Source organism: Nipponia nippon, unplaced genomic scaffold (assembly GCF_047370975.1).
Source record: "Nipponia nippon isolate SJK-2023a ecotype South Korea unplaced genomic scaffold, ASM4737097v1 scaffold_31, whole genome shotgun sequence".
In the NCBI taxonomy this organism is placed as follows: domain Eukaryota; kingdom Metazoa; phylum Chordata; class Aves; order Pelecaniformes; family Threskiornithidae; genus Nipponia; species Nipponia nippon.
In genome coordinates, this window is record NW_028262349.1 from 6,070,094 (window position 1) to 6,094,948 (window position 24,855).

The window sequence follows — 24,855 nt, forward strand, 5'->3', positions numbered from 1 at the left end:
TATGGCAAACAGGACACTCCGTTGTCTTTCTTGCTTACCGCTTCCAACTGATCCTGAAGGCGCAATGACATCATCATCACTGTCTTCCTCATTTGATTGCGTTACCTCTGGCTCTGGCGCTACATTCTTGACTTCTTGCTCTTGTTCCACTCTACTCCGCAAGGCCAAGATCCGATGGTGTAATGCAGCATACAACTGCCCTGTATCTTTAGAGCTTGCCTACATTTTTTTAGTGTTCAGAAACAAGAAAAAGGTGCAAGGAATTATAACAGACTAAACCACTGCTGACGTAATACACCCCAGTCATGCCAAATTTCACAGTCTACTTTTCAGTTTTCTCATGTAGGGTTTTTCACACTAGGTCAGAATGGGCTGTGGCATACATAGCAAGAGGCTAGATATACTAAATTCTGATGGCGAGAGTAAATTCCTCTCTGCTCAGCGCCAACTTTCTCTGGCTAACATAACCGGGACGTATATAACCTTTTATATAAAGGTTGATTTTATATAACCTTCTTCACCTTTTATATAAAGGCTGATTTTATATAACCTTCTTCACCCGCGAGTCACACAGCTTTCCCGACGCCCCCAAAAGCTCACGCCAAAAAGACCTTTAATTAAAAAGTTTGTCTTGCACAGATTTTTCCAGGTTCGTCACTCAACTTCACATATTAGTTACTCATAATCAAGTCACTTAATTGTTTCATGATGCACTGACCTAAAATTTCAACATAAGATATAATGTGCAAACTGAATGGATGTGCAATCAGGCAAGTGATTATTCAAATTTATTTTTTTTTTTTTACACTCTCTTTTATACTGGTCAGCTGTTTTAGAAGGAAGCATTTGTGACAACCTGTCCAAGAATATTTTTTTTTTTTACTCTCAAAGGTTAATGGCGACTTCATGCCTGCAAAAGAATCAAGTTTTAGACCTATTGAACTAAGTAGTTAATGGACATTATTTAAAAGGGAACTCCCTTCTGAATACTATGAAACCCTGTCTTCACTATAGCAATGAAGACCTCATATCAACTACTATTACCGCTACCCCAAGTCAGCTGTCAGGTAATGATCCCACTTCTCAGATTCTTTTCATAAAAAATTGTTTCCATCCTCCTCATCTGTCACTTAAATCTGTCACCTCTCTATCTGCAGAATTCCCCTGCAACGAGCTGTAGTGAATAAGCTATTCCATATACGATACTTTTTATCAATACTAAAATAAATAGTGAACAACTTGTTGACAGACCAACTCAAACTTGTGAAATCTAGAAAAACACTGAGGAAGAGTCATCCATTAGTTTCACTGCTTTTTCTTCATCAGTGGATATTCAGTATCATTAAGTTCCACTCTGGGACTCCAGATCCCAGTCCTGCAAACCCAGTGCCACAGGGGAAGCCGACCGTTTGTTGCTGTTCTCTTAATTTCTGATCCATAAGAACACTTAATTCCTTAGTAACCCCTCGCGTAGAATCAGTGTAAGTCAAAAGAATGTGTTCAGACCTCTCAAAATCTGTGAGCGCTCTCAGCAGACATTAGAGAATGACCTCTCTTTCTTGCTGACTGTATCAAAATCCCCCAAGTGTTTTAGTTATTCTAATTGGGATTCCTGTTTCCCCACTTAGCAAGCACAGAAATCACTTTCACTGTCCTGCTACTGCTTGGAATACTCTGTATTAAAAGAAAATCAAAGTTAAAATGTGTTACCCTTAGCTACTAACACAATGTTCTTGACAGATATGTAGTGTTTCACTTCCAGCGAGCACCTATACATCCACCCACGCTGCAGACAGACAAGGACAACTTTCTCATGCTACAAGTTCCAGCAGATCTAATTTTGGTTAACCTACTACATAGAAATCTATGAAATATCTGTTTCCCTTGATAACAAAAAATGATTAGCGTTACTCTTAAACTACAGTTACAGTCTTAACAGGCGTGGAACAAATCCCATGACACCATGGTCAATGCTTTGGACAATCTGGCTTCCTAGAGCAGCCTTTTATGTGGAATTTCTTCCCAACTAGTAAGGCTTTTCAGACAAGCAAAGTCTGCCAAGCCTCTTGTCTTTGGGAAGGGGGTGGTGGTGAGGAGGCAGGGCGCAAAGAAGAATGGGAATGTTACCTCAGCTACAACTTAAGCAAGCACCAATTTTAGTAGGAAGGTTAAGATGTAAACAAAAAACAGTACTCACTGATATAAGAAAAACTTTAACTCCCTGGTCCTCTGTATCCATGGCGGTGATCCGGATACTCTTCTCACTGGCTTTATCAATCTGCATCTGAGCCCAGAGCTTGGTATTTAAGATTAACCTGAGACTCCCCTGAGTCCTCATCACTAAAGCCAACATACAAATCAGTTAGGTGGAAAAAGACACAACAGGAAGCTCAAAACAGCCCAGATGGCTTTTTATTGCGCGAGTGTTTAAGTCTCTTTACAAAGACTATCAAGGGAAAGCCCTTAAAACAGGAATCTTGTCACAACTGTTAACCAGAAGAACGTAGGCTCTTAAAGATTATCAGTCACGTCTAAAGATATTTAGTCCAAAGTCTTATATGTTAATACGTCAAAGTTCAGTGGTTGGATCTGAGCTGATAATCCCAGGCTAAAGCACATTCCTGCCAGTCTGAACAATCGTGCCCTATTCAAAGAGACGTCCCCCCTCAAGCACCCCATCCCCAAAAAGCAAAGAGCCCAGATCTTAATAACGTTACCCTAAATTTCTAGTCAAATATTCTAGTTGCTAAATACAGCTCACTTTGGGGGGGGGGGGGGGGGTGTGGAAAGTAACTGGAACATTTGCTACAACAGGAGGATAACAAAAGATACTCTCTTTGGAAGAGATGCTCATAAATTGAAGCAAGAGAAAAGGTCCAAACTGCTTTCTGAGTTGCTGTAGCTAATTCATAACCTAAAGTGGATGCTGCTGCATGTCATGGAAGCATCCGACAAGAACAGCACTATCATCCAGGACGTCATTTCCCCTGGCTCCTCTTACCCAGCCGAGACTGTAATGTTCCATCATCTGTTGAGGCCATATCATTGAGTCTCAGAAGTCCTCGACCTCTTTCCACCCAAGACTGAGAGTTTTTATCAAATACAAACAGCTTGCACTGAATCTGTAACAGAAAATATCTCTATAGCATAGTGGTTGATTGAAGTAATAATATATTTCATATTTAGTCACCTACAGCTGGTTAAAAAGCCCTCAGATTTCATACTGGAATTTTAAACCGTTTATAGCTGCGGAAACCAAAGCAGTCGCCCTCTATTTTGCAATAAATTCCTCAAAATACGCTATCTGGTTTCCTAAGGTTTTATTAACAGAATGTAGATATTCTTAAAGAATACCTGTGTTCAAGATAAAACAAGAACAATTTTCAGATAAGGTACAAACTTGCACAGAGGAAACTTGTTGTGATAAGAGACCAGGTAAGAGTCATCTATAGCCTTAAATCAGTCAATTCTTTCAAAAGTCTTAGGTACACTTTGCACCACTGAAGGTGGTATTTGTTGCTGGGATGACCCAGCACAATGAAAGAAAAGCAAAATTCTTCCTGTATTAAGGAAGAAAGGATGAACAAACATGTTAGTTCATTATCCATTCATAAAGCCTGACCCACACAAAGCCATGAATAAACAAGAGGTATTTCTCCTGCCCTCCTGGTTCATCAGTTTGAAAAAGTACACCTCTTGGACTTCCCAAGGGCAGGACTGTTCCTGCTGCCCCTAAAAGCTCCCTTTCTCCTGCCCTGCTTAACATCTCTACTTTATATCCCCCTCTTCATCGTCACTGCCAAGGTTTCGTACTTCAAGCCGTCACCCCTCCAGTTCCCCAGATATCTGCATGCACTAGGTGGAGAACGTATTTCCATTTCTCCTTCCCTCCATTTCTCTCATTTTCTCCAACACAGAACACCTAGCTCTGCATACTCCATTTCTGCAACACTCTCACAGTTCTGTCTGTACAAGTCCCACTCGGGATCCCAGTGCGTTAAATTTCATAGGAAAAAAGAACAGAAGTTGGGTGAGAGGTCTGTTAAGTCACAACATGTTCACACAAATCCATCCTCTATTAAGTATACAACTGCTAAAAGTTGTTGTTTTCCTAAACGAAACAGGACTTTCATCTCTCCAGTGTCTTGTTCGATTACGTGAAGCATCCAGGAGTTTCTGCATTGTATAGAAATAGAAAAAGTACCAGAGCAGATATTTAAAGACTGTTCACGTCTGGTAAAAAGAAGTCTGAGAAGACAAACGTTATAGACTATTATTTTGTAGGATAATACAAGTGTAACTGATCCGCATTAGTTACTGACACAGCGCGTCTCTTTGGTGTCAGAATAGGCCAGCATGTCTGCAGGGACAAAAAGCTAGCATTAAAAAATAATGCAGGTCAAGTTCTGAGAAGCTTACAGGATCTCAAGAAAAAAAACCTATAATTGGAGGATAAAGAGAGGAAGAAAAAAAATATATATGCCACTTAGTTTTACATGAAAACCCTGCCCATTTTTCTTAAGGACATACTGAAGTTAATAAGTGTATTTAAGTTAATGAATAACTACAATGTTAAATAAATCACGATTAGAATCAGGAGTCTAAGTCATGACCGAATGTCCTTCTAAAACGTCACTAATTCAATTAAGTACCTCAAGACAAATTCCTGAGTGCTGTTTTATGGTTTCTGCTACGCAGAAGAAACTAGATTGCTGGCATAATAGTTCATTCTGAGTTTTAAAAAAATCTTCAGTAGCACAATAATTGAAGAACTTAAAAATATTTCGTTCATTTAAATTTTCTTCAAATAGTTGTTTTGTAGGAGGTAGAAACTTTTACGTGATGGATTCCGGAAAGTATGCTTAAGATTTGTCTGGATGGCCCAAACAGTAAAATTTGTTGTTTCTTAATTTTCTCTTTCTGAATAAAGTAAGGATCTGAAAATAAACATCCAAAGTTTGCATTTTAACACAAGAAAGTACATTAGACACATGGAGGATGGCTGAGCTGTAGGGACTCAGGTGGTGTGCACTGGACAGCCACGTGGATCCCCATGAACTCAAAGCTCCTCTGCTTTAGCCGTTTCTTACCTGTAACACGTTGCTTTCAGCCTCCTCCCCAGTAATCACTTCTACCTTCGCTAATAAACACTTCCTTGCTGTTGCTTTAGTATAGGCTGCTGCAGACTCTGCCAGTGATTCTGAAATATTATTAGCTGAACAACATTTTGAAAGTTTGAGAATGATTAGCATATAATTTTGTAAGATTCATAAAGGTCTCACACAAGTATACCAGAATTCGGAGAAAGAAATTACGGAAGACAGACATTAACAGAACATTAGAAATAGGACGGAAATTTAAAGCAGAAGTTAAAGCTTGTCTTTTAAGACTTGTTGTAAAAGCACAAGACGACACAAGGGACAGAAGAGGTAAGTTATTGAAAAATTTTGTCCCCGCAGACAATATTTCAAAACCTTTGCTAACACATGGACACCTGCGTATCTGTAGGTGCTCCAGCAGAACCAATGCTGCTGCCAGCTATGCAGTTGTGCCTACACATGTACAGCACGGTTCGTTTTCCACTTTTCTTTTGGCTTGCAAGCAGTTTGCTGGAGAAAACCCATAGCTCCCAGCATGTCCAGAAAATCTTGCCAATCTGAAGAGTCACAGAAGTCTAGAATCCAGCAAACGGTTCTTGGTTCAAGCAACACATTTGGTGCACCCACTCAATACAATATATGTTTGACTTAGACCTTCAGTCACTGGAAGTACAATACGATTGTTGAAAACCAGCTTGCCACATTTCTTCTACACTCTGTAGGTCCAAGTACCTGCTCTGTTCATTCCCTCTACTTTCATTCTGCTGAAGATACTCCCAGTACCACAGAGGACAGACATGTAGCCTATACATGTTTAATATTAAAGACAAAAGGACAAGAGAATCTATAGCATCCAGCACATCACCTCCCACCCCAAGCCTGTATCTTCGGTTACAGCAGACAGTAAAGGCAACCTAAAAATGTTGGTTTTATAAAGTAACAGGATATTGAAAAATGCAATTATTTAAACAAGGATTATCTACCGTTCCAAAAATAATATTGTGTTTTTCACCTTTCTCTGGTGTGGCTTCCTGAGAAGATGATTCAGACCCAGACTCTGTAGCAGCGTTCTCCTTATTACTCTCTGTACTGCCTTCATTTGATTTTGGTGGACTCTATCGCAAAAAGAAGAGGAAGTAAACAGAAGAGAGGTAGCATACACTAAATTTTGCAGAACAAGACTAGTGATCAATCACTGAGGGAAGCCCTAGTGTTTATAAACCATGCGGCAAAAGAAGAATCCCACAGATTACATGCTTTCACAGTAAAAGCTCTCCTACTACCCTGGCCATGGAACTGAATGGAGCATGACCCGAAAACAAGTTCAAATTAATTTCCCCTGAACTGAAACCAATTTTCAACCCTTATTTTGAAGTTATGTTCAACAAAGCAAACCAATTTCAGCTACAGTTCAACCCAAGGCATACCTGACTGAACTCCCTGCTCAGCGGCGAGACAGGTATGAATGGAGAGCATTAAGTGTTTCCCTTTTGTACCAGCGTAGCAATAAAAACAACAGCAGGGAACAGCGAGGCACTAGAAGTTACAGCTTACGCAATAACCAGAATTTCCTGAATCACACCTCGGTACCGGGGCGGCTGCCTTACTGCTGAGCTTGGAGTCCCATCACTGGGGGAGCCCGGTAACTGGCCTTTGCTCAATTTGGAGGACAGCAAACATAAAACACCCTCAAATACTTATATGGAAGAAGCCATTTAAAGAAGCAAGCTGTGCCATAAATTGCGTGGAATTGCGAACCACACGCACTCCAGAGAAGGCACCCTCCTTACACCAGCAGAGCTTGGCAGGGAAATCCTGGAGAGCAACTGCTGTTGCAGACAATAGCTCACAATTAAACCCCCACGCTGCACTCAAAATAAGTTACCTACAAGGGAAACCACCGAAAGCAAGCCATGCTCCAGTGACAAGGACAATTAAAGGGTCTCAAAATTCCTGAGTGAGAATCCATAACGCGAACTACTCACAAAATTACAGCATTTCATACGCAGTGGATACTCACTAGGACTCGCTCACTCATGTTCTGTCCAAACACAAACTTGTTGCTAGATGCATCTGCACTGTTTGTAGAGTTCTCTACACTGAAAAAAAGAAAAAACCCAAACCAAAACAGGTTTTGTAAGTCAGAAAAATATCTGTTTATCTTCTACTGACAAAATTCCTCAGAAAGCGAGCGATTGGCACTGGCTTTAAAAACTAAGCACTGGTTGACACAGAAACATAAGCAAAAATTAATTCGACTTAGTAACATGTGAGCATATGCTGGTTTTACAGAGTGAGAATTCTCCCAGAACGATGGCAGATGATTTTGTCACTGTAAGTATCTTCCCTTTGTAGATCTAATTACATATTAAGCCATGCTAACTGCTAAGTGAGGGCTTACTGTTTAATCATATAACATACTTTTTTTTTAACAGTATTCTACATGCACAAACTTGAACCACTACATATTTTTAGGTCAATTTTCTAAGAAAGGGAAAGAATTGAAACAAAACCACTTGCAATATCATAACTGAAGCAGAGACAGCAGGGACAAGTAATACCTTTTATGAGTCTGGCTGCAATGCTCCAGCCTCCCCAAGAAGTTTCACGATCAGATCTCAGCCCTCACATCTTCCTTACAGAACAAGCATCCTCCTCCCACGTGGCATTTTTAGGAACAGATTTTAAATCCCATTTAGGAAGGACAATAGTTCTACTATTTTACAGACTCAAGTCATTGTTCACCTGCCTTCCCGTCCGGCATACCGCTCGAAGACATCAACACGCTTACTAAGCCAACGTGCAGAATGCAGACCATTTGAAATCAAGCCTACGTGCATTCACTAAGTCTGGAACATGGGGGCACACATGTCACTACACTATTCAAGCGGAACCAAACCTTTAAATCCTGCATGTAGAGTTGCTACTTCTGATTAAGGAGATTCAAAGAACAGAGGAAATCCTCAGGGGAAGAAAAGTTTTGCCTACTAAGGGAATTAAACACCACAGTTCTGAGCTCCAAATGCCAACTGGGAGCTCAGTATGATCTACCGGTATCTGCCACGTGACCGAGTACATTTACAATTTTTAGAGGACTGGCAGCGTGTTACACAAAGGGAGCAGTTTTCCTTTTACAAGTCAACTGCCATAATGTCTTGCCATCTCAGACAGCTAAAAACCAGAGCCACCTCCGCTTAGAGATGCTTATTTTTTTTTAAAGGCAAACCCAAAAGTAGGTTTCTGGCAACTGACCTGCCATGAATAAATCCTCCCAAAGTGAAGACTCAATCGAAATATGGCAGTAGCTGTCATACGGGTTGAAAGATATAAACAAATACTCCAGTATTTGAAGCCCACATATTAGAAGTTATTCTCTGCCAAATCTGATTTAAAAAATCCAACAGAGTCTCTGGAAAGGCATCAACCTGGCATCCACCGTCACTCCGGGGTGTTCTCTGCTTCTCCAGTGCATCATCTGAAAACCTCAATGTCATAAGGGATTAAGACTGCAAAACTGCCTAGTGCCTGCTTTGTGGTGAAGGCCGTGCAGGTGAACAACAGGGTCTTAAAAATGCAGACTATAAGGACAAGGCAAGCACACACTGGTGCTTTTCCTACAACTATTTCATGGCCTCAAACAATCTGCAGCTCAGGTTCTTCCAGGAGCAGAGATGTCGCGCTACTCTGTTGCTCTCGGTGGCATTTTCGCCCCATGCTTTTCCAGTTATTACTGGAATTCACAGCTCTGTGTACTAAGAAATTCTCTTCTGTTTTCTGCTCTCTGTAACACTACTTGATTTTTTTGACCACTACTGCGCTAACATTTTCATAAAGCAGTATCGACATCTTAGCCTCAGAAGGCTGTCAGTTCAGAGCTCACCACTGCATATATAGAATTAGCACAGTCTTCGCCTGGCTGCCTCACTTTATGTGTACCTACACCACATTTCTTCTGATGCTATTGCCTCACCTGAAATTCTCTCAAATCCCTCCCACAGTTAGGTTCCTGCTTGTTCATACAGGCCCTCTATACTGCTCTGAAAAGCTTATCATCATGAACAAATAACCTTTTTTTTAAACTATTCTTTCCTTTATCCTTATCATATATGAAACATATCGAACAACACAAATACAGCACAGATCTCTACAGCTTTCTACTGGTAGCTCCTATTTATTCCATCACTGTTTCTTTCTAATTGTTCATGAGAAGACTTCTCTCATCTTATGCTTGTTAGTTGTTTTCTGAAGAGGCTTTGGTGAAGACCTGGTCAAGTAAATGGTGTCAAGTGCACCTCCCTTGACATGAGGATTCCCTCACATCGGAAGTTTGCCACCTCATCCTCCAGAAGCCTGGGTTCCCACCGACCCAGTATGAACCCTGCATCCAATAAAGAGCAGAATCACAAGCAATTTTGAACACAGAAATAAGGAAAACTGCCCTATAGGTTTCCCTGTAGTCTCACCTGGAGCTGATGTACTGTAGAAAATAATTTGTTGCAGAAGGTACGTCTGATGTAGGAAGGCCAGCATTCTGCACATCGGCAGTTTCATCGCCTTCATCTCCTAGCTGTAAAAAGAACACGTACATATTGGCAGTTTTAACTACTGGCCACAAAATTTTCAGCTCGTTCTTTCCCAAGACAAAGTTCCATCCACAAACACTTTCTACAACAAAACAATACAAGCCTACGTCCCAGTGTTACACTTTCTTTTGTTATGCTGGGAAACCTGCGCAAAACCTGTCTTCAACAGGAGGTACTAACAATGCAACCCAACTGCTCCACGCACAGGTTTGAACCCAGGCTGCCCTGTGTTTCTTCTCTCACCTTTTCTGTGAAATCTTGGTGGCATGAGAGCATCTTAGGAACACATTTCAACTTAATTCTGACCCAAAAGGTAAGAGAAAACATTACATCTCGCTGAGCTTTAGATGTTACCTATGATGGCAGTAGATGTGTTTATTTTTGAAAAAGCTTCTTATGCTACTGAAGAGTAGTATTTATTAGATGTCTGGAGGACCAGTTTTACTAAACAGCGAACTGAACTGTGTTCACAGCTTCTAATTTTGCATATATAAATGGAAGTTTTAACCCTGTTACACAGTGGCTTCAAAGTACTTCATAAACAGCGTGTAATGCTCACGCCAACAAACGATCTGTTCCGCTGCTTCTTATCCTCAACACATCAACTCTTAGTCAAGATAACGAACACGTGCTTACCTTAACTCTGTCCCTTAAGTTTTGCCCAAATACAAATGCTTGCTGTGCATTTAGTTCCACCTTCTCACAGTTGTCATCATCTGAAGTATTGTTGGACTCTTTTTTCTGACATTCTCCTGCCTAAAGAAAAGAAATTGAAAGCTTTAGCCTAGGTAGTCGAGTTTCTTTAAACAAAAACCACACGTTATGACATGGAGAGTCACACAGTCATTTACAGTGACAAGCCAATAACATCTCCAGAGCTACCAGGCAAATTTTACATTTAAAGAAATCCTCTGTTGTTGTTTAGAGCATCTTTCTTAACGAATCACAGAATAGTTAAGGTTCAAGGAGATCTCTAACAATCATTTTGTCCAAAGCGTGCTCAAAGCAGCATCAACTTCAAAATTACGCTAGGCTACCTGTGACCTCATACAGTCAAGTTTCAAAAAATTCAAGGATGGCAGTTTTAGTTTGCGTAGCCTGGTTCAGGGTTCGACTACACAGAATATGACAGTTTGGTCCCAATACCCAACTGGAATCCCCCTTCCCCACACTCGCAGCCTCTCATTTGTTTGGTAGGCACTTCCAAGTCTCATTCTATCTCGCTACAGCCCACCACCAGACAGTTGAGGAGAACAACGCAATTCCCTCCCCTCAGCCAAGCAGAACATTCTCAGCTTTTTCACTCTCTCATCAGACATCCCGTGCTCCAGCCACTAGTCACCTTGGTGCTTTGTAACTATCTTCCACGTACTGGCAAGCCCCAAACTATACACAGTACTCCTGATGCCACCCCCCAGTGGCAACTAAAGGGGAATAATCACTTTTCTGAACCTAATGGCTGCAGTCTTAGTAAAGCAGCCCAATACATTGTCTTAATCAGTAAAAGGATGCACGGCTCATTCATGTTCAACTTGTTCATCACTGTTGCGCAGGACCTCAAGGTTCCTGAACCTTTTGCCATGCTAAGGACCTTCTACTGCACCTCTGCAGCCTGCTTTCCATTAGCGGCTCTGTAACCTTTCACTGCAGCTGCCATGGCAGTATTTTCTCCTATTATTCTTATACTACAGTTCTCATCCCATTACACTCACAGCCTTGCACCTGCAAACCCCTATAGTGGTGTTGGGAAGCAACTGCAACCAGCATGGGAATCGTCCCCTCTCCTGATTTCCTACCCTGTAGCTTTTGATTTTCGTTAGGAGACCCAACGATACGCATGCGCAAAACCTAACAACTCGTCAGCACACAGCAGCAGCCCCTCAGAGCAAGCTCCCATCAGCATTAACAGCATCATAGGCAGAAAAAACCCCAGCAGGAAGTCTGAGGATATCCTGATGAAAACTATGTAGTTACTATAGGAAGAGTATTATGGGGTGCCACCTGCTCCACTGGAGAGGACGCCCAGGGGAAGATGCCTGTCTGGGGAACCCGTCACTTGTCTTCTTGGCTGGCCCATGGGAAGTTTTCCCTTTTCTTTCCCCTTTTGCTCTCCTCCAAAATAAAATAACTGTCACCCTTAGAAGTAGTACTATCACCTCTAGACCCTGCTAATAAATTCTGTACAGAAGAACTTGTCTCAACACCCTTCATGCAACAGCAGGATCTCCAAGCACTTGTCTGCACAGCTGCTCTCTAGGCAGCCACTCTCCAGTCCTTATGGCACGTGGGTTACCTCACCCCCGGTACAGGACTTTGCATTTGTTGACTGTCGGTTGGTTCCTTTTGGCTCATTTTTCCAGCCTGCTGAGATCCCTCTGAACGGCCCTGCCTTCCAACATATTGACCGTTTTCCCCTTCCCTCAGTTTACTGGCATCCACAAACTTAACGAGATTCACTCCACCTTGCCAGGTTGTTTATGCAAACATTAAATAGTACTGACCTCAATATCAGCCCTAAAGGAATGCCTCTAGTAACTGCCTGCCCATCAGACTTTGAACCACTGACTGCTACCCTCGAAGCTGACTGGGTCAGCTAATCTTCCACCCCCTTTAAATTCCACCCAACCAGTACGTCTCTCCAATTTGGCTATGACGATGATACTGTCATGCCAAAGACCTTGCTGAAGTCAAAATCAACAAGTATTGCTCTCTGCACAGCCAATCGCCTCAGAGGGGAAAAAAAAAATCAGGTTGGTCACCATGTTTTATCCGTGCTGGCTGTTCTCAGTCACTTTAAGGTGCTTCATATCTTAGGACTCCTTCACTAGGAAGGGAGAGGAAGGGGCTGAGCAGTTTCTACTTTCCTGGATCCTCTTTCTTGCCCTTCTTGAAAATGTGTGCCATGTTCTCTTCTTCCTCAGTAACAGGGACCTCCCACAGTACCACAACACTTTGGTAACAGGCAGTGGTCTCACAGTAACACCAGTCAGGTCCCTCAGCACCCACGGATGCATCCTATCTGGTCCCATGGACTTGTACGTGTCAAACTGTCTTAGATGGTCCTCAGGCGAATTTACTGTAATAAATCACTCCCCCAAACTTCCCCTAGGAAACGAGACCTGGCAGACCTGACAGCAGGCCTCTCCAGTAAAAACCAAGGCACAGGCATTGACTCCCTCAGATTTTTTTCATGTCCTTCATCACTAGGTTTCCTCCAACATTTGGCAGCAGGCCTAAATTTTTCCTTCATCTTGCCTTTGCTGCTAATGTACCAGTAGAAGTCCTTCTTGCAGCCCTTTCATCCCTGGTCATTTCCAACTCCAGCTAAGCTTTGGCTTTCCCAGTTCTCTCCCCACACATCCAGGCAATCCTTTTGTATACCTCTTGGGCACCTCAACTTCTTTCCCAACTTATGCACGCTCCCTTTCTGGATGTAAGGAGCTCCCAGTTCATCCATGCTGGCCTCCTGCCACACTTGCACAATTTCCAGCACATTGGGATAAACTACTCATTCTCTGAGGTGGTTGACCATAAAGATAGCAAGCTCTCCTGACCCCTTCTGTCCTTCAGGATCCTACCAACAAGCTCGATGAACAAGCTGAAGTCTTCTCTCCTGAAGTTTGGGTCTTTATTCTGCTACTTATCTTCCCTGCTTCCCTCAGGATCTCAAACTCCATCTCATAGCTGCTGCAACCACAGCTACTCTCAACCGTTGTATTTCTAAGCAGTTCTTTGCTGTGAACACCAGGTCCAGCTGAATACCTTCCTGGTCAACTTATCCAGCACCTGCATCAAGAAAACTGTCCTCAACTTACTCCTAAAATCTCCAAGAGTATTTCTACCAGGATATTTTATCAGGTGCCAAAGTACTTGAAGTTCCCCTATAGAACCAAGGTCTGCAATTGTAAAGCTTCTAGTTCTCCAAGGGCTTTAGCTACTTTCTCTTCCTGATCGGTCCAACTCTAGTGAAGGTTCACCTTAAATCTCCTCCTTGTTGGCTTCTCCTCTGATCTTAACCTATAAAGCCTTGACCAACTCAGCACCTTTCCCAAACCAAAGCCTCTGCATTCAAGCAGCTTCTCTGAGCACAGCAGAACCCATCCCCTTCTTGTCTTTCCTGCTTTATTTCCTAAAAAGCCCATATGTACCCAATGCAGTACTCCAGTTGTCCAAGTGAACTTCCTGTATCTGCGATCCCAGTAAGGTTACAGAACTGCCACTGCACACAGATCTCCAGTTCCTCCTGTTAGCTTCTCAGGCAGGGTGGTGCTGTCTACAGGTGCTTCAGATGGGCTGCCAGCCACGGCACTTTCCACACACATTGCACAGGGGAAAGAGCAGTGGGACAGCAACACCGGACTGGGTCCAAAGGAGTTTTGCAAATCTCATTTTATGTTTAAGGGACATAACCTTTGCATAACCTAGCCGTATCATCTGCCTTCAGATTCTAATTCTGGCATTTCAAAGACATCCTTTTTCTGCTGGTAGTCAGAAATGGGCCAGTGTTGCCTGCTGGGAGTAGTCCTCCACCACTGAATGGTGTAGACAGGGTAAAGGAGCATTCTGTTGAACAAAAGGAAAAATCATTAGCCTAGGATCTCCTTAACAGCTCATCCTCCTTCTGGATAAGGATCAGTACCTCCCTGCTGCCAGAAAGGCCAAGGGCTGCATGGCAGGCTCCAACAGCAGCCAGTCAAGCTTCCCTGCACATCTGATGACTTTCAGCCACCAGACTCTCCCACCGGTCAAGGGAGGTTGAGCAGAAGGCTGTAGCCTGTACCCATCTAAGGACTATGTTGCTCAGGGCTCCTGCAGTTTCCTGGGGATTTTCAAGACAGAGACAGAGCCTAGCCCAAATAGGTGCAGGTCACCACAGAGATGCTCAGCGTAGGACAACCACCAGATAGAGAACATTCCCACTCTGCTACCTTGTATAAGAACAAGACAGAGACCTCAAAGAAAAATCTTTTCTGCCAGCAAAATAAGACCATGACTCACATCTGCTCTAACAAGGGAAGATCAGGCTCATACATAACTGCAAAATACCACGTGCTCGCCCTCGCCAGGAAGCTTTCCCTCTGCGGTACCTTAAGTCTATGCCACAGATCTGCACATACAATTACTAATATGAAACAATTCCAGAAGTAACCATTCACTCTTATCAAGCAATCTAATACTCTGCAGAGAGACTCCAGCATTTAACACAACTACTGTATGAACTCCCATTACTTATCGCTGTTCTAGAAAGCTTCAGGCAGATGGTCCATCCTGACTACAAATGCCAAGACAATGAAGACTATCCCACCACACTCCTTGGTAAAATTGCAAATGTTCAGTTATGAAGCTTTATACCATTTAATATTTAGCTTTCAGCGATCCTTAACATCTAGATTTAAGAGCTTTCTTCTATCAGAAAACTTCCTCCCAGGTCAGTATTTCTGGACTTTGATAAAAAAAAAGTCAAGAGGACTTCTGGATGTTAAAAATGTAGAGAGGGTCTCTCTAATGACATACAGAGGTAACAAGCATGTCCCACAAAAACTTCACACTGATCCATGCAATGCATTTATTTATTGCTACTTAATTTTGGCTGTAGTCTTTCACTAAACCTTAAAAAGCCATTCAACACTTGAAGTCTTTCTGCTCAGATATTCAGATTTCAAAATTAATTGATACTTGAATTTCAAGTAAACCATTGCATACTCTCGCATTGTTAACAACACTACTTCTATGCTCAACACGGCATCAAAAAGCAACCCACTGTCTAATGAAGCTACCAAAAAAACCAAACCTAAAAAGCCACCCAAACCCCACAAAGCCTCAAAATCCCCAAACATCCTCCTCATGCTCTCAGTCAACGTATCTCAAGACACGAACAGTTAGCTCAATACCTGCAGGAAGGAAAGGACTGGATACACTTTGCACAGAACAGAGAAGGAACTATTTCATTACTTTCCTTTCAAGATACCAAATAAACAACTTTTCATGCACTTAGGTGCCTCTTCCTCTAGCTGAAGCTTTTCACCCCTTGTTACCTGCACTCTCCCTCCACCACTTCCTGTAGGGAATTTATTTGCTGCCTCTGGGTTTTCACCCACTATCAGCTCCTGTGTCTAAGCTTCTTTATGTGTTACTTATTCGCTTCAGTTGCCCGTATGCTTTCCATCCTTACATTTCCCAACATCATCCACATTCAACTGTTAGAAAACAAGACAACAACAGTAAAGCCACTATTCATAGGCAGGGAATCGCTTTCTGCTAGGCAGTCTGAGAAGGAAGACTGAACACGTGCAACATGGGCAGCTCCCAGCCGCTCCTCCCCACGCCTGCAGCGGTGCCTGGGGTTGTGGTGCCCCAAGTGCAGGACCCAGCCCTGAGCCTTGTTGACCCTCACCCAGTTGGCCTTGGCCCATCGACCCAGCCTGGCCAAGTCCCTCTGTAGGGCCTTCCTACCCTCCAGCAGACCAACACTCCCACCCAACTTGGTGTCATCTGCAAACTGACTGAGGGTGCCCTCGATCCCCTCATCCAGATCATCAATGAAGATATTGAACAGGACCGGCCCCAACACTGAGCCCTGGGGAACACCACTGGTGACCGGCCGCCAACTGGATTTGACTCCATTCACCACCATTCACTCCATTCTGGGCTCAGCCGTCCAGCCAGTTTTTAACCCAGCGCAGAGTGCACTTATCCAAGCCGTGAGCAGCCAGCTTCCTAGTCTCTGACCTGACAGCAGCAGTAAGACTTTACAGCAAGACTAGAAATAAAGCTAGAGGGACTAAGAGGAACCAATGAGAGCAGAAGCAGAATTGAGCAATTTTTTTATATTTTGTGTGGGAAAATAGGTCTGAAAAACCATCCTAAACTGTGGGTTCAGTAAATCTTTGTTACAGTTCTCAAGTTAGCAAAGATAAACATAGCATACTATTAGGACAGTATAAAACCTACTACTACAGCTAAACTGCACTACCACAGCATGGATAGATAAGGGGGCTATCACTGATGAACTGCACTCACGTTACTAAACAAATAGACTCTGTTCAGAGAATACTATTTTAAAGTCTGTCACCTTGCATGTCCTCCCAGTCCTTCTCCAACTCACCTTCTCTTCAGAGTCGGAACTTTTCAGCGTTGCATTACTTAGTGATTCTGATGTGGCTGCAGAATCTGGTGGGATATTTACACCATTGGTGCCACTGCTGAGAACTGCAATAAGGAAGGAGAAAATGACAGCAATTCTCTAGATATTTAGATTGTCCTAAAAGTAGTAAGTTTTCCATAGCAAACTGCATGCTGTTTTCTTATTTAAGTCCACAAAACATTGCAATGTAAAATACAGAGTTCCCATAGCATTTTGCAAGAGCCAGGAGGACCAGAATTCAGTAATTCTTAGCAGAATCAAAATTCCAAATGCAGAAAACCAAGTCAGCAAAAAGTCACTTAATCTACACGAACGCTGCAGGGACTTCAACACATACAAATTCAAGCAACCGCCCTGCTCCAATCTAATACTGTTCACAGCCAGCAGGGCTCCTCTTTGGACTCATCTAGCTTCTTACTTACTGAACTCCCACTGAAAATTTGTACCCCAAGATTAAGTCCTCTGTAGAGTCCAATCTGTGCCAACAGGCATGCCAAGAAATCGAGCTAGAAACGTTTGGTTCTACGCCAGATTCAGCATTAACTGAATTTACTTCTGTTTCAGTTCAACTGAACTTCCAAATAACAAAGGCAGGGGGCTGGGAAAACACAGGAGTTTAGGAGACATGGACACCTGGAACAGTTTTTTTGCTTTAACTTCCAGTTTTCAATCATGCCTATTTCTATTAGCTATATCAAATTCCGTAGCAATACAATAAGCATAATACACATGACCAAACTAAGAATTAGAAGCGTATCTCAAAGTCCCAACTCCAACGTGGTCCCCAAGCCTGGAGGCACCTCTGAGTGATTCAGGCATTTTACATCACCGTGCAGGTAGCTGAAGTCTATCACTACTGTTCGACTGATACGCAGTAGTTTATTACACCATGGTCAACGCTGCCACCATTAAAAGTCTTTTTATTCCAAAAACCAAGCGTGGACTAGGCCAAAGTTAGAGGCTTGGCAATGTCAGACAGTCGTCCTACACAAAAACTGAAGGTTCCACTGTGTTATCCCTTATGCAACAGATATGCTATACTTAACATTTAAGATGTTTCTTTTCTGAAAAGAGAAACCTAGCAAAACAAAGGTGGATACTGAGTAAAAACAAACCGCTACACTAAATAGACTTTGTATTTTTCTTCTCCCTCTGCGGTATTCTAGAAAGCAAAAGCATTATTTACCCATCTGCGAGAAAGCTTTGGGCTGTGGTGCCTGTAATACTGCTGGACGTAGCACACTTCGCTGCTGTTCCTTCGGTTTCTGGCTAGGGAGACCTGCAATTACAAAGTTTTTTCAGGAGCGATAAAGCTTTAAAGTTGAAAAATTCAACTCCATCTAATCCTCTCTGTAACTGCTTCCAACAGAACATACAGTGGAAAACCAGACATTTAAAAAGCTTCCACCCCCTTCTTTCCCATCCCTCACTCAGCCTCAAAATAGAACCAGCCCCAAATAGAGAAGACAAATTCCTAGCCTTAAAAGACACTTTAAAATATATTCTCTGCTTTATCCAGGAAAGCACAGAAGGAGAGTTTATGATTCAGAAATAAAAGTCAAAATGTAAGAGACATGAACAGCACACAAGCAATCCTATTTATTCACTGACATATTACTCAACTACACATTCTAAGTCTTCTTTTCTCCTTCCAAGGAAGTTATTTCCAGACACTGGTAAATGATTTTATTTTTTTTTCCTTCATACAATCAAGTGTATTGTTAGTGTAATAATCTTACACGTTGTCTCATTTAACAACTTTTTGGCTTTTTGAATTAATGTGGCCTCTGGTTTGCTCTAGTAAGATACATGGCACTACAACTCTTTAATTCTGCTCTGATTCAAAAAGCCAACTGACCTTAAACAACCTAATAAAAAAAAAAATCTTCACATCAACTCTAGAATGTTATGGCAATCCCAGAAGCTCCAGTTTTCTTCACTGAACAAAACAAAGATGAACTCTTGATCCAATGAAATATGGCAACAGAAGTTACTCATAGCAACTCAGCTGAATATTCTGCAAGTAGCTCCATATTCAAAGGACATGACAACACCCGAAATAACAACTATCCTAAGTTCAAACATTCATATGTCAGCTCAAAAACCTTGTTCTTTTTTTAAGTTTACTACTCTTCCTGCAAACAAAATAAACAGTTTCCATATATATATATAAAAATAAATAAAAACTCCCATTGCCAAAATAGTTTTGTTTTGTTCTCTGAAACTCCTAAGAAGCTGTAATGTTAATGTCTTTCGCATACTGGCTAGGTCTACATCAGCAAACAGGACACCCAGTAAGAGCCAGACTGTACAGCAGGACAGGCAGGATCACGGACCTGACATCCCCGCTGCCTTCAAAAGCCGGGGAGAGGAGGAAGCGGGAGCGAACGGCATTTCAGACTTGGCTCTAGCCTGGTCCCAGACCGCGTGCCCATCGACGGCTGGAACGCGCTCAGTGCGCTCCTGGAGCACCCCTTTTGCTCCAGTTTGCTACCAAAGGAATGGAGATCGTGGAGCCCAGGAGTACTCCAAGAATTGAATCGAGGCATGCTAAGCAGAGACAACTGGGAGCTACCTTTCAGAAATGCGTAACTGATCCAGGTCATTACACAGTGGATATGGGCGTAACCACTCTGGAGAATACAAGATTGTTTTTCTGCATAAACACAGGTATTGCCACCTTCCAGCTACAACGGCAGTTTCAGGAAACTCCCAAATAAATAAAATGCTTGAACTGGTTTCTTTGTACTGGTGCAAAAAACAAGAACTCACCTGCACTAGGTGCCTGACCATGGATAAGTATTGGTGGCTTCAGCCGGAATCCACTGCTCTTTTCCTCTAGAGGCAAAATACAAATTACAAGGACAGAGCTGTAACATACTACATACGTTCAATCAGTCAAAATTTCTCATGCTTTTCCCATTGTAACAACCCACGAGTTTTATAAATATCCAAAGTCAGAAGGAGATTCCCAAACAACAAATGCCCTTCTTCCAAAAGAAGCCTAAATTTTCAGGGATCATCACACCACACATACATCACAAAGACAGAAAGACAAGTTGTTGCAAGAAAAAAATTCAAAATTGTTTTTCAGGAGAAACACGAAACAGACCATTTTCAGAAGAGAAATGGAGTTCCTTCTGTGAAGGACTTAACAGCAGTTTAACAGAGGTACTTAACAGAGGTTTTAAGTGAGACTCAAAATAAAGGACGGACGACCAAAAAGTATGACTGACCATGACAGTTGCTAACAAGCACCCAACTCCTAATTATCATAAATTAAGTTAAACTTCATTGCTTAGTATTAGTTTCTTGTAATTCCATTAGCTTTTACCATATGTTTTATAGTATGAATGTAAAAAATTCCTTTGCTCGTACTCATTACAGTTAAGGCTTTTATGTAAAATATAAAAATCTCAAAAAAATAATATTTATAAATCCACAGCTGTTACAAAGTGAGTTCCTAAGCACTTACAAGGTATAGTTATAAAATGTTTCCTTTTAGGGGCATAATGACTGTGCCCAGAATGAAGCCCCCATAATCCAAGGGGAAATGGTCAGCGACCTGCTGCACCACCTGGACACACACAGGTCTATGGGGCCGGATGGGATCCACCCAAGGGCACTGAGGGAGCTGGCGGAGGTGCTCACCAAGCCACTTTCCATCATCTATCAGCAGTCCTGGCTCACCGGGGAGGTCCCAGATGACTGGAGGTTAGCAAATGTGACGCCCATCTACAAGAAGGGCTGGAAGGAGGATCTGGGGAACTACGGGCCTGTCAGCCTGACCTCGGTGCCGGGGAAGGTCATGGAGCAGATCATCCTGAGTGCCATCACGCGGCACGTACGGGACAACCAGGGGATCGGGCCCAGTCAGCATGGCTTTATGGAAGGCAGGTCCTGCTTGACCAACCTGATCTCCTTCTATGACAAGGTGGCCCGCTTAGCGGATGAGGGAAAGGCTGTGGATGCTGTCTACCTGGCCTTTAGTAAGGCCTTTGACACCATTTCCCACAGCATTCTCCTGGAGAAACTGGTTGCTCATGGCTTGGACGGGCATACTCGTCACTGGGTAAAAGCCTGGCTGGATGGCTGGGCCCAGAGAGTGGTGGTGAATGGAGTTAAATCCAGTTGGCGGCCGGTCACCAGTGGTGTTCCCCAGGGCTCAGTACTGAGGCCGGTTCTGTTTAACATCTTTATCAATGATGTGGACAAGGGGATCGAGGGCACCCTCAGTCAGTTTGCAGAGGACACCAAGTTGGGTGGGAGTGTTGATCTGCTGGAGGGCAGGGAGGCTCTGCAGAGGGACCTGGCCAGGCTGGGTCGATGGGCCAAGGCCAACTGGGTGAGGGTCAACAAGGCTCAGGGCCGGGTCCTGCACTTGGGGCACCACAACCCCAGGCAACGCTGCAGGCGTGGGGAGGAGCGGCTGGGAGCTGCCCGGCAGGAAAGGACCTGGGGGTGTTGGTTGACAGCAGCCTGAACATGAGCCAGCAGTGTGCCCAGGTGGCCAAGAGGGCCAATGGCATCCTGGCTTGTATCAGGGATAGTGTGGCCAGCAGGACCAAGGCGGGGATCATCCCCCTGTGCTGGGCACTGGGGAGGCCGCCCCTCGAATCCTGTGCTCAGCGCTGGGCCCCTCACCCCAAGAAGGACACGGAGGGGCTGGAGCGTGTCGAAAGAAGGGCAATGAAGTTGGTGAAGGGTCTAGAGAACAAGTCTTACGAGGAGCGGCTGAAGGAACAGGGGTTGTTTAGTCTGGAGGAGTCTGAGGGGAGACCTTATTGCTCTCTGCAACTGCCTGAAAGGAGGCTGGAGCCGGGGGGGTCGGTCTCTTCTCCCCAGGAACAAGCGATGGGACGAGAGGGAACGGCCTCAAGCTGCGCCAGGGCAGCTTTGGGTTGGGTATTGGGAAAAACTTCTTCCCCAAAGGGCTGTCAGGCCCTGGCCCAGGCTGCCCAGGGCAGGGGCTGAGTCCCCATTCCTGGGGGGATTTAAAAGCCGGGGAGATGTGGTGCTTAGGGAGATGGGTTAGTGGTGGCCTTGGCAGTGCTGGGTTAATGGCTGGACTTGATGATCTTAAAGGTCTTTTCCAACCTAAACTATTTTATGATTGTATGATTATTCTCATGCCATTTAAGCATAAGATAACAATGTGCTATACACCAAACAGCAGAACAACAGTGATTAACAAAATAAGCGATAGTATGAATATATGAATATATGAACATCATCATGACCATAGATTATGGTTGATTTGATTTTCAAAATCAAAAAACCAGTATCCGAAGTAGATAAATGACAATTTCCCGTTAGTTTTATCTTGAGGCTAACAGGTGGGCATAGAGTCATATCGCAGTCTTCCACCACCACTCCCCAAAGCATTTAAGAATTTTCATATTTGTTATTTTAATCACCTCCAGTAAGCATGAAATCAAGCAACAAAATGAGGAAGAGAACAGCTGTAAGATCAGAACCATCACCACTTCCATTCTCCCAGATAGGGTCTTGCTTCGGAAGTATCAGAGTACGTTGGATCGTGGCAGCCTGACAGCACTTTGCTGAGAAAAAGCAGAAAAATGAGGAAGCTCACCTGGTTCTGAGTCAGAATTGCCTGTAGAGGGTTCACAGAAGCTTGATGGCATAAAGACGTTGTTCTTTGTTACTGCAGTCAAGGAAAAAGAAAAATAAAGAGAAGTTGTGTATGTTGTTCTTAATTACAAACTCCATTCCCAGACGTATCAAGGCTGCAAATTGAAAACGATTTTTTCTAGTCACTTTTGTTTATTTTAGGTTTTTCCTTCTTCTAAACTAAAACAGTATTACAGCCACGGAAGTAAACAGGTCATTGTCCACAAAATCCCCTTAGTTTCTCCTGAAAGAGAGACAGAGCAGATTTCATTTATTCAGGAGGAAAGATAAACACAGGATTCCCAGTCTGAATCGTATCTGAACTAGAAATTAAAACCAATGTTAGACTGTATAATACCACTATAAAATATGTATAACATTTCAAAATGCCTCTGCAGAGAGGGTAGAAAGGAGTGTAATGCCTGCTAACCAGTGGAAGCTAACACCTGGGCTCCTCAAAAGGCTTAAGAGCAAGAGCATGGTTTGCACTAAGAGCGAGGCAACTTAGGTTTGAACTGTCCTGCAAGGACAAAAATTCTGCAGAAACAGAGGAGAGTACATCGGAGTATTTCCAGATGTCACACTTCAGCAGCATAACAGCCAACAAAAAAGCAAAAAATGTGTGAAAGGAACAGGCAAAGGAGAGTGTTTCTTTTCTACCCTTTGCTGGGACCTAGAGAAGCGAGCAATGAGGAGTTTGGTGGGGGCCCTGTTCAGCAGTCGAAGTACTTTTGGTGTTGTACAAAATATCACAGACAATGCAGTTTATGAAATGCAATGATCAGAGCAGGAGGTAGATGCATCAAGCGTCACAAGACAACAGTAGCAGGCTGAGGGTTTTGTCTCTGAAGGATGATCTCGCATGAGGTAAAGTAAGACAATATTTATCAGCTCTTTCAGCTTTTTGAGGCTGTGGAAGCAGATTAAGTATGCTGAAAAGAGAAAGGTAACTCATCTCTGAACACAGTTATACTAAAAGATGCAGCACTTGCCTTTTGTATTTAAGTTTTAGATTTTTTTTTTCCCAATTTTGCTTCTTTCCTTTAATTCCGTCTTCTCTCTCTTTATTATGGCCTGCCTTAAGCTTAAACACAATGCAGGTTCCATATAAGCAAAATTTCCCTACCCTGAGAGAAACAAAGCCACACAAAAATTTTAAGAGGTTTGGAAAGTAAAGATTTGCTGTAAAACAAGGCCATTAAATAATGTCAGCAATATTCAAAGAAGCCGTTATGGAAGTTGCAATTCTAATCAAAGTTGTCACTGCTTGACACCACCACACATCAGGAGAGAACAAGGGAGTCAAACAGGGCCTAACGACCATACCCAAAGCGCACTAGCCAAGCAGGGGCTGAGGAAGTGTACTGGACCCCTGAAACATCCAGTATTTAACCATGAAGAGTCAAATTGTTTTCCTCCACTTCTTAACAAATGTTAGCGTTAACCAAAATCTGAGATTTTAGAGATTCTAGTCTCAAAAGATAAAGGCACTACAGACTAGAAGAGTTAGTGATTATAGGATTATAGTGATGATAGGGAATATAAGGTCCAATAAATAAGGAAGCTCCTAACAGGCTAGACACATTCTGTTATCCTAAAAGAAAAATCTACGGGCACAAAAAATCCTATTCATTATTCTTGTGCATGCAGTGTTCTTTTACTAAGCGATCAGCCAGCAGACAGCAGCGACGCTGGTCCCCTGAGCTGTACTCAAGCAACAGGGCTGCACCTTGAAACCCGCTAAGCTGCAAGCCAGAAAATCCAGATCTTAATCCCCTGCCTAGCACTGGTGGTATGAAACGAGAGTACCGTGCCCATAAAATATCAGCAACTACATTTTAAATTCCATAGTCACTTATTTCTTTAAAATTAAAAGCAAAATAACTAGGTTTTCATGTTTTAGTCACACTTCCCAAATGTGCTGTATGTTAAAGGAATATTTTTTACTGCTCTCTCCTTTACTGTTTTTCTCATCTCCTTTATTTCAACTAAGATGATGGAAACAAAGTAGCTAAGTCTCCAAACCGCGAAGCCAAGCACTGACATTTCTTAACAAAAATAATTCTCAACCAAAGCTAAAAACTTCTCATTGTCTATAAAGAGAGAAGGCATGAACTTGAAAGACCAATCCTGTGGGTGAACAGAAATATCAACCGTGACCATTCCCTTGTATGTGAATCGCAAGAATTTACCGGCCTTCCCAGCGGTTCTGCTGCCTTGGCTGCCTACACAACCAGGCAGCGGTCGCTCTCTCTTGCCTTGGCCAGGTGAGGACGTTGCTGAAGTGCACCGAGTCCTTTCCACTTTAAAAGGAACGGGAGGAAAGGAAAGGACTAAAACAACTTAAGCACGACCTGAGACTTGGAAGATGTGCCTGGCAGGAGAGTAACTAAGAAAA

The 24,855-nt window shown here is 43.0% G+C and overlaps 1 protein-coding gene across 4 annotated transcripts in view; it reads right to left on the reverse strand.

The window, feature by feature from the left end:
• RANBP3 (RAN binding protein 3) overlaps window positions 1-24,855 on the reverse strand; it is a 54,968-nt gene that overhangs the window by 3,139 nt on the left and 26,974 nt on the right. For 2 of the 4 annotated variants that reach the window (XM_087769703.1, XM_087769700.1), the window contains 12 exons: window positions 22,420-22,491; window positions 19,599-19,664; window positions 18,013-18,105; window positions 16,788-16,891; window positions 10,319-10,438; window positions 9,563-9,666; window positions 7,120-7,198; window positions 6,112-6,214; window positions 5,091-5,200; window positions 3,002-3,122; window positions 2,198-2,340; window positions 39-219 (listed from right to left, as the gene is read on the reverse strand). In XM_087769703.1, coding sequence (XP_087625829.1) covers window positions 39-219; window positions 2,198-2,340; window positions 3,002-3,122; window positions 5,091-5,200; window positions 6,112-6,214; window positions 7,120-7,198; window positions 9,563-9,666; window positions 10,319-10,438; window positions 16,788-16,891; window positions 18,013-18,105; window positions 19,599-19,664; window positions 22,420-22,491 — 1,296 coding nt within the window. Of the gene's footprint in view, window positions 1-38; window positions 220-2,197; window positions 2,341-3,001; window positions 3,123-5,090; window positions 5,216-6,111; window positions 6,215-7,119; window positions 7,199-9,562; window positions 9,667-10,318; window positions 10,439-16,787; window positions 16,892-18,012; window positions 18,106-19,598; window positions 19,665-22,419; window positions 22,492-24,855 lie in introns of all 4 variants that reach the window. The other 2 variants (XM_087769701.1, XM_087769699.1) reach the window with 1 other exon arrangement.